This window comes from Astatotilapia calliptera, chromosome 10 (assembly GCF_900246225.1).
Source record: "Astatotilapia calliptera chromosome 10, fAstCal1.2, whole genome shotgun sequence".
In the NCBI taxonomy this organism is placed as follows: domain Eukaryota; kingdom Metazoa; phylum Chordata; class Actinopteri; order Cichliformes; family Cichlidae; genus Astatotilapia; species Astatotilapia calliptera.
The window spans coordinates 33982397-33996721 of record NC_039311.1 but is presented as its reverse complement, the minus strand read 5'-3'; the positions used below and the strand labels follow the sequence as shown (position 1 = coordinate 33996721).

General features: G+C 46.9%; 1 protein-coding gene across 1 annotated transcript in view; it reads left to right on the top strand.

Annotated features, from left to right (window-relative positions):
• Positions 1–742: 742 nt before the first annotated feature.
• Positions 743–14325, top strand: part of camk2a (calcium/calmodulin-dependent protein kinase II alpha) — a 40608-nt gene continuing 27025 nt past the window's right edge. The window contains exons 1-3 of the mRNA XM_026180969.1: positions 743–963; positions 2300–2394; positions 12262–12321. Of these exons, the coding sequence (XP_026036754.1) occupies positions 902–963; positions 2300–2394; positions 12262–12321 (217 nt within the window). The 5' untranslated portion in view covers positions 743–901. The remainder of the gene's footprint in view (positions 964–2299; positions 2395–12261; positions 12322–14325) is intronic.

The following is a 14325-nucleotide window of genomic DNA, read 5'->3' as shown; positions in this document are numbered from 1 at the left end:
TCAGTCCTGCTCTTCATCCCCAGAGAGAGGAGGAGGAGGCGAGGAGGCTCGAAAGGAGGAAGCCGAGCAGAAAAGATGAGTGACAGGAAGAAGGAAGCTCGTCCCAGCGGAGATAAACAAAGCTAAAAATAAAACTGGAGACCGGAGAAGTCGGCTCCTCCGACTGCTGGACTCAAACACAGACACTGATCGCTGTCAGTCATGATCAGCTGATTTATTATCAGCTGTTTCTGGAAATACCCTGGGATTCCCCCCCACCTCCGCAAGGGTACCCTGACCTCCTCACTGTGGTTGTCTTGTTCCCAGTACAAACTGGGTGCAAACCACTCTTCCTGTAGTAGGAAGCATGATGTAGTATAGCAGTGGCAGTATTCACAGTACTGTGTGTACTGCAGTACCACTGGCTGCAGTAGTATTATTAATAGTAGTATCACTGATATTTGCAGTTTAATCTGCAGTTTTTGGATCTCTCACTTTTTTACTTTATGCTCACAGCGAGGATGCAGTTACCATAGCGACTGTGTGTGTGTGTGTGTGTGTGTGTCCTGCGCTCTGATTGGCTGGCAGGGTTGTGGGCGGTCAGGGCGAGCCTCTCACAGCCTCCCTCTCTCTCTCGCAGCCTCAGATCAGCACAGAGAGACGAGAGGTGCAGCTCTTCCTCACTGCTCTCTCCATCATCCCTCCATCTTCCTCCTCCTCTTCCTCCTCCTCTACCTCCGTCCGCAGCCAAACTCTCTCTCTCTCTCTTTGCCACCTCTGCTTCTTCTTCTTTCTCTGCCTCCTCTTCTTCATCCCTCCGACACACTCAGACGGGTCTGACTCTTGGGCTTCATCACCATCATCATCATCCTCGGAGGAAGACGACAGGGAGCTCCCTGACCCCTCGCCCCACAGGGTCACCATGGCAACGGTCATCTGCACTCGTTTTACTGAAGAGTATCAGCTGTATGAGGAGCTGGGCAAGTGAGTGTGGTCGTCTTCATCCCCACGTTAAACAAAGCCTGCGAATCAGAAATGTTCAATAATCTGCTTTATATCAGGAATCAGAAGCCTTTAATCGTTTCATCGTTATTCCACCGTCCTCTCACAAGTTGTTTGATTTGTTTTTAGCTCATGTGTCAAATAAAACTTTATTTAAAATGTTTTAAATATTTGATTTTTTCTTTATATTTTCTGCAGGATTTTCTAAGAGATTCACATTTAATGAGACAAATCTCATTATTATCATTATTATTGTTATTATTATTATTATTAAATAAGTTTCCTTATAATCAAAGTTGTCTTAGTAATGATTATTCTGATGATGTCACAGGTGGTGTACTGTGTTTATGTTTGGATATAATTGTAAACGGCAGTAACAGACGCAAAGATGCTGATAACGACTCGATCTGTCTGATGGTTTATTGATTATTGATCAAGCTGCTGATCAGTAAAGATGGCTGATGAAAGCAGAGAAAGATGGAGGGAGAAGTGTAACACCTTTCTGACCCCATCCCACTCACCGCCCACACTCACACACACACACACACACACACACACACACACACACACTCTCACTCTCTCTCTCTCTCACACACACACACACACACACACACACTCTCACACACTCTCTCTCTCTCTCACACACACACACACACACACACACACTCTCACACACTCTCACTCTCTCTCTCACACACACACAGACACACACATAATGCCAGGTCTCTTACATAATGTGATGGTGGGTGGCAGAATGCAGCTTTCATAAGAAACAGAAAGCTTTCTGCAGAAACTACAGCTTCACTTCCAGCCATAAAAGGATCGTCGTGAATAACTGTTCATCAGTGTTACTGTTATTGATCACTGATTGAGTTATAAAAACAGATCTTCAATCTCTCCCATAATGTATCTGGTCTTTCTTTAGAGATGAACAGATGTGGCTTTAAACCACAGACTGTATATAAAAGATGGAAGTTTGTGAAGCCTCCACCATTGGTGTCTCGTTTTTCCTCAGATCTGTGTATGCAGACTGAAAACCATGCTAGCTAGCATTAGCTGATGACATCACTCCACGCTGTACTCCTTTTATGTTCACACCTGGAAACGAAAGGATGCAATTCCACCAAAAAGCAGTGGGTGACGTCTCAGGTCTCGTTATGAGGATGGAGCCTGCCTCCTGTGGCCGTTAGAGGAACTGCATGTTTCCATGCTAGCTTCATGTTTCAGCCGTGCTTCACTTAAAGTGAAGGTCTCTCACTCTGAGAGGATGAGCTGTGTCCTTTATCTGCCTGATTGGTTCCTCCTGTCGTGTTTCCAGGGGAGCGTTCTCCGTTGTGCGGCGCTGCGTGAAGGTCCTGTCGGGTCAGGAGTACGCCGCCAAGATCATCAACACCAAGAAGCTGTCTGCCAGAGGTGAGGACAACTCTTGTTAAGACATGCTAACTCTCGTCAGCGACTGAATCAGAACACCAGACGTTTGAGCGCTCGACAGCGAGCTCTTAAACGTCTGTAGTGACGGCCGAACCCTCACCGACCTCCACGCTAACAGCCCTGCAGCTGTAGTTTGAATAGTCCTCATTCATCTGCTCGGCATTTTAGAGTTCACGACTCACACAGTCACACTGATCCATTGCTTTCTTACCAAGACGCCGACACGTCTGCAGACAGTCACTGAGCTGTGCTGAAACATTTTAAACCAGGACCTGCTCGCCTTCAAAGTAAAATCTGTGCTTTCTGAAGCCTGTGAAGCACAGCTTTTATTCTGAAAGCAGACAGTTGCATCCTTTAGTTTCACAGCTGCTTAGCAACTGGTTGCAGACAAGATGGCTTCACCGTAATCTGCATCAGTCTGTCAGAGACCGAAGCCATCACCAAACCTCCAGCATCCACTCGCCAACCTGTCGGTGAATACCAACGTGTCTGTACTGGTCAGCAGTTACCAGGCAACAGCTAACTGGTCTGTAGCCCTGTGTGCCTGTGACGTTTGGAAAAGGCTGTTTGGGTGGACGACGTTGGCTGATTCATACAAACTGCCTGATCCCAACATAGAAGTACCACGCTAGCAGGCTAACATTAGCATGCGCTCTGTCAGGTAACGAGGTACAAACACCTGACGACTCTTCTTCAGTCCTCAGGTATCTGCGGTACAAACGGGCTCAGTACTGCAGGTGATTCTGTCACTTCACACAAACGCATCACCTTAAATCTGAGAAACAATAAGACGTGAAACACAATCTGATTGCTCCATCAGTGACACGTGACCGAGTTTAAAACGTGATGAAAAACACACCTGAGAAAGGTGCGATCAGCATCTTCCCACAAATATATGCTGCAACCTGTTGTTTTACTCGAGTACTGAAGTTAAATCAGTACTTTAGCCTGTACCTGTACCTGAGTGAGGAACGTGTGACCTCGCTTAAATCCTGTGTGAAACCTCATCAGCTCTTAGTTTGTGTCACTGTGGGGTTTGTGTCGTTTGACTGGAGGACACCATTTCTAATGGCTAACTGGCGAGCCAGTGCTGCTCACTTGGTGCACAGACGTGGATTCAGTGGGCGTTTCCTGAGACGTCACATAGAAATCAGTCACAGACTGTCAGAGGCAGTCAGAGGAGGAGGAGTGAACATGCTACATCACCTGCATCGTGGCTGTAGCTCAGGTGGCAGAGCAGGTCAGCCACTAATCAGAAGGTTGGTGGTTCGATCCCAGGCTGCCTCCTGGCTGCATGCCAAATATCCTTGGGCAAGATACTAACCCCGTGTTTGCCTACTGGTGGTGGTCAGAGGGCCCGGTGGCGCCAGTGTCCGGCAGCCTCGCCTCTGTCAGTGCAGCGGTGGCTACGATGTAGCTGCCATCACCAGTGTGTGAATGACTGAATGTTGTGTAAAGCGCTGTACAAATACAGGCCATTTACCATCGTCACCTTGTTCTTTTTCATCATGACAGAAATCAGCTGTCAGTAAAGCTGCCTTCAGTGTAACGAGCAGCCGTGCATACATATGTAGCGACACCTCCACCCAGCCTCCACCGCAACCAAAGACCCTCTGAAGCAGTAAAGTCGTTGTGCAGCTAAAGTTTAAAATGTTTTTTTACATTATTATTAACTTCCTGTGATGTCGAGCTTCACCTCAGGTTTAAAACCAACGTGAGGCCCAAACTTGGCCTCTGCTGACCAGGCCGGGTGAACGGGAGTGACATCACACACTGCTAGCTCATGAGCTAACACACGACTACAACTTCACAAGTTGGCCGTTGTGTCCATGTCACACATGCTCAGTGTTGTGCACAGAGACATATTAGGAGGTTGGGGTGTGATGAAGGATGATGATGTCACTTCCTGGTTGAAGCCCAGTAGGTTTAGGAGAGCTTGTAGTTTTAGATTTTAGCAGGAAGTCACAGACCATGTCTCTAACATATCACACACCTGAGCCACAGACTCAGGTGTGTGTGATCCAGATGTGTGTGATCCAGGTGTGGCGTCTTGTGGACGAGCTCGGTCTGTGTGAAACCTTCGTTGTTGTGACTGTTGTTCTTGTGATTATTTGTCTGAAGCAAACATTGAGCATCTCCTCATGGCGAGCTGGTATTCATTGCTTTTAAGCCCATCCCACTTTGCATACCTAAATCACATGACCTGTGTGTCTGGATCTTGGTCACATGAGCGTGTTAGCGTGCGGGAGCTCAGACAGGTGTGTTTAATGACATCAGCATCATGTAAAGTTATGCGTTCATAAAACCACGGCGCTCATTTGGTTTTCTCGCTAACTTCCTGTTAGCGTGCTTGGTTGTGCTTTGGATGGAAACCTTCCTCCCCCTCCTCCCCCTCATCTCCCACACGTTCCAACATGACGGCAAAGCTGAGAGAAACAGCGAAGCTGCATCTTTCTCTACATTCTGTTGATTTTTTTCACATCGCTATTCTGGTTTCAGATTTCCTTCGGTTGCTTAGCAACACCCTGCAAAGTTGACAAAGAAGTGTGTGTGTTCATCTCTCCATCTCTTTCCTTCAGTTGACTCTGCAGGACAAACTGCTGCTGAAGCGTCGCCGCGGTTACATAATGGGTGTCTCTGCAGGTGTTCGCTCACCTGCTGGGCGGAAACGTCCAATCAGATCTCTTTAATTTCAAACCAGCAGCACGCCATCGTCACACCGCCGTCATTCGCTCGCATCACTGTCACCTCAAACCTGCAACAGGAAACATGACATTAATGTAGGCTGTGAGTCAATCAAACTTTATTCGTACTGCATGCTGAACAGAGGTCACCTGAGGTCAGAGTCGTCACAGCTGAGTGACCACAGGAGTTATTAATGACGCGTGCACAGACCTCAAACCAGTCAAACCAGTCAAACCAGCACATACACATATATACATATAATAGAATTTAATACATATGGATGCAAAATAATTACTCACTGAAAAATAACAATAATAAAAAGTAAACACAAATACATTTTAAACATTCAGGTGTCGGTTCACTTTTATGGTAAAGATCCTCCAACAATACAGATCAGAAATTATATAAACAAGAATAAAATAATGAAATAAAATAATTATTAAAAATAAATCAGACAAAATAGTTTCAGGATGAATAAAAGTAGGATCTTAAAAAAGAGAAAAGAAATCAGAAAATAAACACAAAAGGATTGTTTAACAATAGATTAGTTGTTTTAAATACAAACAGCAAAAAATATATTTAAAAATTAAAACCCTATAAAATAAAATTGTACAGATTCTGAAAACCACACTGTTGGCTCTAACAATCACTCATGATGATGAAGATGATTTCATTAAACAAGCTGTCTCGTCTCTGAGGTGGAGTCTCCTGCACATCGCCGCCGTCTCCTCCCACAGAGGCGGAGCTACCGCTCAGAGCTGCTGTCACAGCGTCCGTCCTTGTAACGTCCACCTAAACCGTGAACCCGTGCAGCACTCAGACCATCCACATCAGACTGGACCTGCGGCGAGGTCCAGTCTGATGTGCTAGCTGTGGACACGTCTGCCTCCTCTTCACTGTGTTGGAAGTCGATGATGCTCAAAGCTCCAAAACCTACATGTGAAAACCTCTCAGCAGAAACCATGACCGCATTGATCGATCCGCATTTGACTGCATCGATTGGCCAGCACTTTGGATGGCGCTGGAGACCGAGCACATCCCACCAAAAGTCATTAAGCTCCTGCAGGAAAATTACAACGGATCATCGAGCCAAATACGCAGCCGTAATGAGCTGTCGACTAAATTCACCATCCGCACTGGAGTCTGCCAGGGCGCTGTCGCCTCACTGCTGCTCTTCAACATCGTAGTCGACGCCATCATGAGTCTTCAGGGGCAGATGCGGAGTCTGGTTTGATGAAAATGGCACCGTGACGGATCTCGTGTTTGCAGATGACAGCACTGTGCTGGCCGAGGATGACGCCGAAGCCACGGACGCTCTATACAAGCTCACACGCACCGCCGAGTCATATGGCTTCAAGATAAACACTGACAAGATGACAACAGATGGGTCGCCTGCCAACGTCTACCTCAACGGTATCCAAATAGAGCAAGTCCAGCAGTTCAAATACCTGGACTCACTGATCGAGCAAAGGAAGGTTGGTTCCACGGCAGAGATCCACAGTCGAATAGGTCACGCAACTGCAGCAATCTCTAAAGTGGTGCTTGTGGAAGCGAACCAATATTTCCATCTCGACCAAAATCCGCCGTTTCCGGACGCTGATCCTCCCGATATTGCTCTATGGATCTGAAACGTGGACGGTGCTCAGAGCGGACCTCAACAAACTCGACGTTTTCCAGATGCGCTGCCTTCGACAGATATTACAAGTGTCACTTCGAGACCGCCTTCGAAACGAGGACATCTGATAGCGATGCGGCAACCAACCGCCAATTGAGGGGCGAATTCAGAAACGCTGATTGCGATGGTTTGGCCATGTGTGTCAAATGGATGCGAGCAGACTACCACATCAACTCCTCTGGCGTAAACAACCCACCCAGTGGAGAATCCACAGAACGGCACCAAAGAAAACATGGCTAAAACAGGTCAAAGATGACATCAGGGGCAGAATAAATCTCGACGAGGCCAGGACAATCGCCAACGATCGCCATGCATGGCAACGAGTTGTGAAGGAAATTCGACAACCATTGGCACCCACAGCAGCGTATGGGCTCAGGAATCGATGCACACCCAACACCAGCTAGGGGTCAAAGAGAAAGATGACCCCATCACTCTTCAGTTTCATGGAGGAACTATTTTCTCTCTAAAATCGACAAAGAGCAGCGGGCTGAATGTTGACTTCCTGTCATGCTGTCACAGCCATGATGCTTTCATGACGCTGCGGCGGACACGCGTGTGACCTCAGAAAATGTTGCTATCTTGTTAAAATGTTACTATTCAGCTCAGTTCAGTGATGTTTATATAGCAGCACAGCGACAGTCGCCTCCACGTGTTGTAAAGATCGACAATAATACACAAAACGTCGTATGAGCCGCTGTGAGCCAGCACAACGAAAAACTCCCTTTTAACAGGAAGAAACCTCCAGCAGAGCCAGGCTCAGGGAGGGGCGGGGCCATCTGCTGTGACCGGCTGGGAGTAAGTTGAGAAAATTTCATAACAGGCCCCTCCTACTTCCTGTCACTACTCTCTGTGGTTGCTCTGTTGCTGTGATTGGTTCTTAGGGTGGCTGCATGTTTCCATCCAATCCAATCAGTCACCGTGCTGTGACATTGTCACTGTGCTGTGGATGATGTCACTGTGCTGTGACGATGTCACTGTGCTGTGGATGATGTCACCGTGCTGTGACGATGTCACTGTGCTGTGGATGATGTCACTGTGCTGTGGATGATGTCACCGTGCTGTGACATTGTCACTGTGCTGTGGATGATGTCACCGTGCTGTGACGATGTCACTGTGCTGTGGATGATGTCACTGTGCTGTGGATGATGTCACCGTGCTGTGACATTGTCACTGTGCTGTGGATGATGTCACCGTGCTGTGACGATGTCACTGTGCTGTGGATGATGTCACCGTGCTGTGACATTGTCACTGTGCTGTGGATGATGTCACCGTGCTGTGACGATGTCACTGTGCTGTGACATTGTCACTGTGCTGTGGATGATGTCACCGTGCTGTGACGATGTCACTGTGCTGTGGATGATGTCACTGTGCTGTGAATGATGTAGATCCACGGTTATGTCCCACAGTGAGCGGCTAATGAGCGGACATCGATCGCTCACAGACGTCCCGTTCACCCCACAGGAAACGGTCTCACTCAGGAACGCCTGACTGCTGAGCTCAGGGTGCGGCGATGCTGAGTCAAAGGGTGGAGCTGGGTCTGAGTCAGAGAATATAAAGAATAAAAACAGCAGAAGAAGAAACCGCATTTGATTCTGTATGAACACGTTTGATCATCAGACTGTGAGTCAAGCACCGTCTGATCCCAGCACAGTCAAAGCAGAGCTGTGTGTGTGTGTGTGTGTGTGTGTGTGTGTGTGTGTGTGTGTGTGTGTGTGTGTGTGTGTGTGTGTGTGTGTGTGTGGTGTGTGTGTGTGTGTGTGTGAGTTTGTTTGCTATTTCTTCCTCTGAAGTTTGCTGACAGGAAGTGCGACGTTCAGCTCTGCAGGATGCTTTGATTGGGGGATTCCTGGTGGTGCTTGCTCTGGTGTGTGTGTGTCTGTGTGTGTCTGTGTGTGTGTGTGTGTGTGTGTGTGTGTGTGTGTGTGTGTGCTGTTGTGTGTGTGTGTGTGTGTGTGTGTCTGTGTGTGTGTGTGTGTGTGTGTGTGTCTGTGTGTGTGTGTGTGTGTGTGTCTGTTGTCTGTGTGTGTGTGTGTGTGTGTGTGTGTTGTGTGTCTGTGTGTTGTGCTGTGTGGTGTGTGTGTGTGTGTGTGTCTGTGTGTGTCTGTGTGTGGTGTGTCTGTGTGTGTGTGTGTGTGTGTGTCTGTGTGTGGTGTGTCTGTGGATGTGTGTTGTCTGTGTCTGTGTGTCTGTGTGTGTGTGTGTGTGTGTGTGTCGTGTTGTTGTGTCTGTGTGTCTGTGTGTTTGGGGGGTCTGTGTGTGTGTGTGGTGTGTGTGTGTGTCTGTGTGTGTGTGCCTGTTTCTGCTGCCTGTTCTGTTGGAGCTTCGTGGTGGGTGTGGTGCTTGTGTCTGGGTCTGTGTGTGTCGTGTTGGTGTGTTGTGTTGTGTCTGTGTGTGTTTGTCTGTGTGTGTCTGTGTTGTGCTGTGTGGGTGCGTGTGTCTGTGTGGTGTGGTGTGTGTGCGGTGTGTGTGTGTGTGTCTGTTGTCTTGTGTCGTGTGTGGTGTTGGTGTTTGTTGTGTGTGTGTGTCTGTGTGTCCGGTGGTGTGTGTGGTGTGTCCTGTTCTGCCGTCTTTGGAGCTTCAGAGCTGCTGCTCGGTTGGACGCCTTCTCTCGCGGCTGTGTGGGCCGACCTCGTGATCTCGCCGCGCTGCTTCTGTGTCAGCGCGCGAGTGCGGCGCGGATCAGTCGCCGGTGGGCTGAACCGCCTGGGGAGGTCACAGTGAGTTTCACGGGAGCTGAAGCTGACTTCAGAGTCCCAAACAATCAATACTCCATTTATGCCGGATAACTTCTCGTGTGATCATCGCGGCGCCGCGGCTAATGGCTTCCACCCAGCACATTAATATCTAATTAAAGAGTTACTGGAAGGGAACCAGCTGCTTCTCTCGCTGCTCGCACTAAATGAGTTTCTGGTGGTTTTTAAATGGCCTTTAATGTCCACTTGATGCACTCAGCTGCAGGAAAAACACAGAAGGAGAAACTTTAATTGATTCCAAACCAACAGCAGCTCAAACTAACCTCCTGATGTCACGTTTGTAGCTCGAGAGCTGCAAATAAACCTCGATGGTGCACACGGGGCTAGGGCTGTGCGATATGACCACAATCTCATATCCCGATATAAGACATCTATCGTCCTGACAACGATATAAATCACAAAAATGTAACGTTTTCTATAAATTCTGTGAATCTCGGGCAGCTCGACTTGCGTGACGTGTTTGCAGCTGGGCGTCGTTTACCTGGAGTCGAGTGTTTTAACGATGCATGAAACGATACATTTTTAGACATGTTGTAACGGCCGCCGTTTTCTTTCAAAGTTTGAGTCTAGGGTTTATTTTTCAGCACCTGACGGCTCTTTTTTGCTTCTCATCCCTAAACTCTCTGCATTCCCGTGATTCAGTTTATTTTATAAAGTCTCAAGAGGATCCTGAGACTTTATTGTGAAAGGTTTACGTGGAAAACAAACAAGCGGACAGCGGAGCCACGCGATGCTGTTACCATTGTTGTTACTAACGACAACGCATAAAAACAGGCGCTTGTCCGTCCGTAGTGTGGTTATATCAAATATAAGAGAAAGAGAGACCTTTAAGAAATTAATAATAACTACAGTGACACCAGAACCATGAAAAATATTGCTGTAAACAGTTTATTTTGCGACACCACGAAACAAACGATAGCGTGATAGGAAACGATAAATGTTTTTATATCGTCATCCGATATATATCGTTATATCGAACAGCCCTACACGAGGCGTGGACTCAGTGACAGTGAAGATCCACAGTGCAGTTTGTTGGTCCTCACCTGTGGGCGTGGACCACCTGTGGGCGTGGACCACCAGTTCATGGGTCACACAGGATCATGATTGGTTCAGACCAGTGAGCTCACGACGAGTGAAGGGTCTGCATCCCAGCAGGATGTGATTTCTAACACACTTATTGTTCTTCTTAGTTGATCGATGAGCCCGAACCGCCTGAGCTCAGTTCTTCTGCATCCCTTCAGCCTGCTGGGACGCTGAGCCTCACAGCTCAAACACACAAACCTTCACCTGTTTTTGCCTTTTTGGATCCAAACTGCTGTTTTAAATGTTTCGCTACATCTACTAATACTCTTAGTTTTCCATGTTCGCTCCTGTGTCATCATGCCGCCATGAAAACAAAGCAAACAGCTGTTTACTGAAACCTGGAGAACTTCATGACCTCACAAAGACCCGAGCTGGACCCTCTGGTGATCTGGTTCTGGCCGCTGTGCTGCATGTTTGACACTGAGTTAATATTCGTTTGTTCACTTTAGATGTTCAAAACCACCTTTGAGCTTCTGCACAGGTGTAGTTCTACAGCAGGTGGTGTAACATCTCCTCTCACTCTGTGAACAGCTTTGAAAGCAGCTTTAAACCTGTGTTTGACTCGTTTCAGTGTTTAATAAGATAAAAGGTCACATTGGTGATGGTTCAAGCTTTTTTCATCTTCTGAAGTTAGAAAAACAAACGTCTGTTTAAGGGCTAAAACACAAAAACAACAGAACAGCAAATCTCTGAGGTCACATTCACTGTCTTCACAGTCTAATATTTTAATATCAGCACAGCAGGTAATGGGATTACTCTGTCCCTTTGAGATCAAGGTGCTCCATACAATCACAAGAACATGGATTTTACTGTAATATCAACAATATATCTGAATATATCATTAGCATCATGTGACCATGTTATTGGTCACATGATGGGTCACCTTTATTTCCATCGTCATCATTACTATGAACTCGGCTAATGCTGGGCTGTGTGCAGGCGTCTGCTGCAGAAACCAAAAAGCTTCCAGCATCAAAGCTGCGCACAGTTGATAAAGATGAGGAGCAACAAACAGCTCTCCCATTATTCCCAGCAGCCACACGCCTGATTTAAGCCCCAACACTGCACTGACTCACCTTTGGAGCCTCAGACAGACTTTACAGGAAGTTTTCAGGAGGTCAGAGGAGGTTTTAAGCATTGAAATAAAGTGGAAAATAAAACTTTGACTTAAAACCATCCTGATGTGTCATTACCAGACAAAGTCCCACTGATGCAGAGGTCTCTTTGGTCCCACCTCACGGCGCTCAGGCCTGAAACCGAGCCTCGTTCTTGGTCAGCAGAGCTGTGTGTGAGCAGCTCCTGCCTCGGTGGAGTCTGGATGTGCACACAGATATCTCTGCATCGCTGTGACACTGACGCTCAGATCAAACCTCAGGCAGCAAAAGCCTGATTCTCCTGTTTCTGAGTGCCTCAGTGAGCGTTTATCCGGGATGAAGATCAGAGATAGCGAAACTATCACCGTCACATTGATGCTTCATGAGCGTGAGCTCTGATTGGACTGATTTCCTGTTGTCTGTGAAATACCTGCGATCACCTCGCGGTGTGAAAACCGACAACAGGTCTGATTGCTGACTCTCCTGATCAATAACAAGGTCAGGAGGGAGATCCCCGATCGATGCCTCTGATCAGTAATCTCTGTGTTTGTGTTGTCAGATCATCAGAAGTTGGACCGTGAAGCTCGAATCTGTCGACTACTGAAACACCCCAACATCGGTGAGTAATACTGCATGTACTGCATGTACTGCATGTACTAACACTGCTGTATGTACCTCGGCTGCTAACGGTGAGGGTGATGAAGGCGGTAAAATCACAGAGGAGTCGTTCTCAGAGTGGAGGCGACAGACGAGGACGCGGAGAGGTTTCCCTCCAACACGCTGATCTCTGAGCAGCTGGAAGGAAAACCTGCACCGTGTACTGGAGACAGCACGCAGTACGAGTACTGTGATACTGAGAGCCGCCTTCGTCAGTAACGTAGGGACTGTCTTCTGTACAATCAGGTTTGAATCGCATCGAAGGGTTGATCAATAACCACGAGTCCCATGCACAGAGTTGGAGAATGGCTGCAATCATTGTAAGAGGGTGACAGATGTTCCCTCAGAGATGGGCTTAGGTCGCTCTTACCTCTGAATGACTGAGAGTCTTCCTCGAGGCTGTTAGAGATCTTGTATGAATAGATTGTGAGAGTTTCGTGAGCCTTTGAACGTAATGGCGTTGTGGAAAAGCTCCGCCTCCCCAAATTACAGCTAACGGCTTCTTCACCCTGACCTCAGGAACAGCCGCCTCGTCCTCCAGGACGGGTTTCTGCATAGCATCAGCATAGCAGTATAAATGTATGCTATGTCTTCTAATGATGCTGCCTAAGGGAAGCATGTATAATGTAAACAGAATTGGTCCTAGCACTGAACCCTGTGCAACTCCATAATTAACCTCAGTGTGTGAAGAGGACTCTTCATTTACATGCACAAACTGGAGTCTATTAGATAGATATGATACAAACCACTGCAGCACAGTACCTGTAATACCTACAGCATGTTCTAATCGCTCTAATAGGATATTATGGTCGACAGTATCGAACGCTGCACTGAGGTCTAGCAGGACAAGCACAGAGATGAGTCCACTGTCAGAGGCCATAAGAAGATCATTTGTAACCTTCACTAAAGCTGTTTCTGTGCTGTGATGAGCTCTGAAACCTGACTGAAACTCTTCAAATAAACCTCTGCAGATGATCTGTTAGCTGTTTGACAACTACTCTTTCAAGGATGTTTGATATAAAGGAAGGTTGGAGATTGGCCTATAATTAGCTAAGACTGCTGGGTCTAGAGATGCTTTTTGAGTAAAGGTTTAACTACAGCCAGCTTGAAGGCCTGTGGTACATAGCCGATTATTAGAGATAGGTTGATCATATTTAAGATCGAAGCATTAATTAATGGCAGGACTTCTTTGAGCAGTTTTGTAGGAATGGGGTCTAAAAGACACGTTGATGGTTTGGAGGAAGTAATTATTGAAGTTAACTCAGAAAGATCAATTGGAGAAAAAGAGTCTAACTTAACATCAATGGTACTAAGAGTAGCTGTAGATAATATTACATCTGTGGGATGATTACTGGTAATTTTTTCTCTAATGATAAAAATTTTATTAGTGAAGAAGTTCATGAAGTCATTACCAGTGTTGGGACTAACGCGTTATTAAGTAACGCGTTACAGTAACTACGTTATTATTGTGGTAACGAGCACGGTAACTAGTTATTATGCCAAAACCAGGAGCGCGTTAGTCGTTACTGGGATTTAGATAGGCTCGTTACTCGTTACTTCGTGTGGTGGCTATCGCGGAGCTTCCACAGATTCAGTAACATTAGCAAGTGGTGGAGGCCAGCAGGTGGATGAAGGAAAAGGGACGCAGAAGGAAAAGAGACCCGAGGCGGCCGCTGGTCCAAGTGTGAACTGAACTTCAGGTAAGAAGTTATGACCTGCAGTCTCTCTGGGTCAGATATAAACCAAGTTTAGGTGGAGTTTATTTTCGTTATGCTGACTTTTTCCGTACTGCGTGCTAGCTAGCATGACGGAGTTTCTATACAGCTGGGTGGTGCTATGAAGTTACTGATGTTGAACTTTATTTTGTTCATAAGTTATTAGAGTTGCCAACCGTCCCGTCTGGTATTCAGAGAAAATATTACGCGTTTCTTATTGAGGTGAAAAGGAACAGTTTGTCCCGTAATTC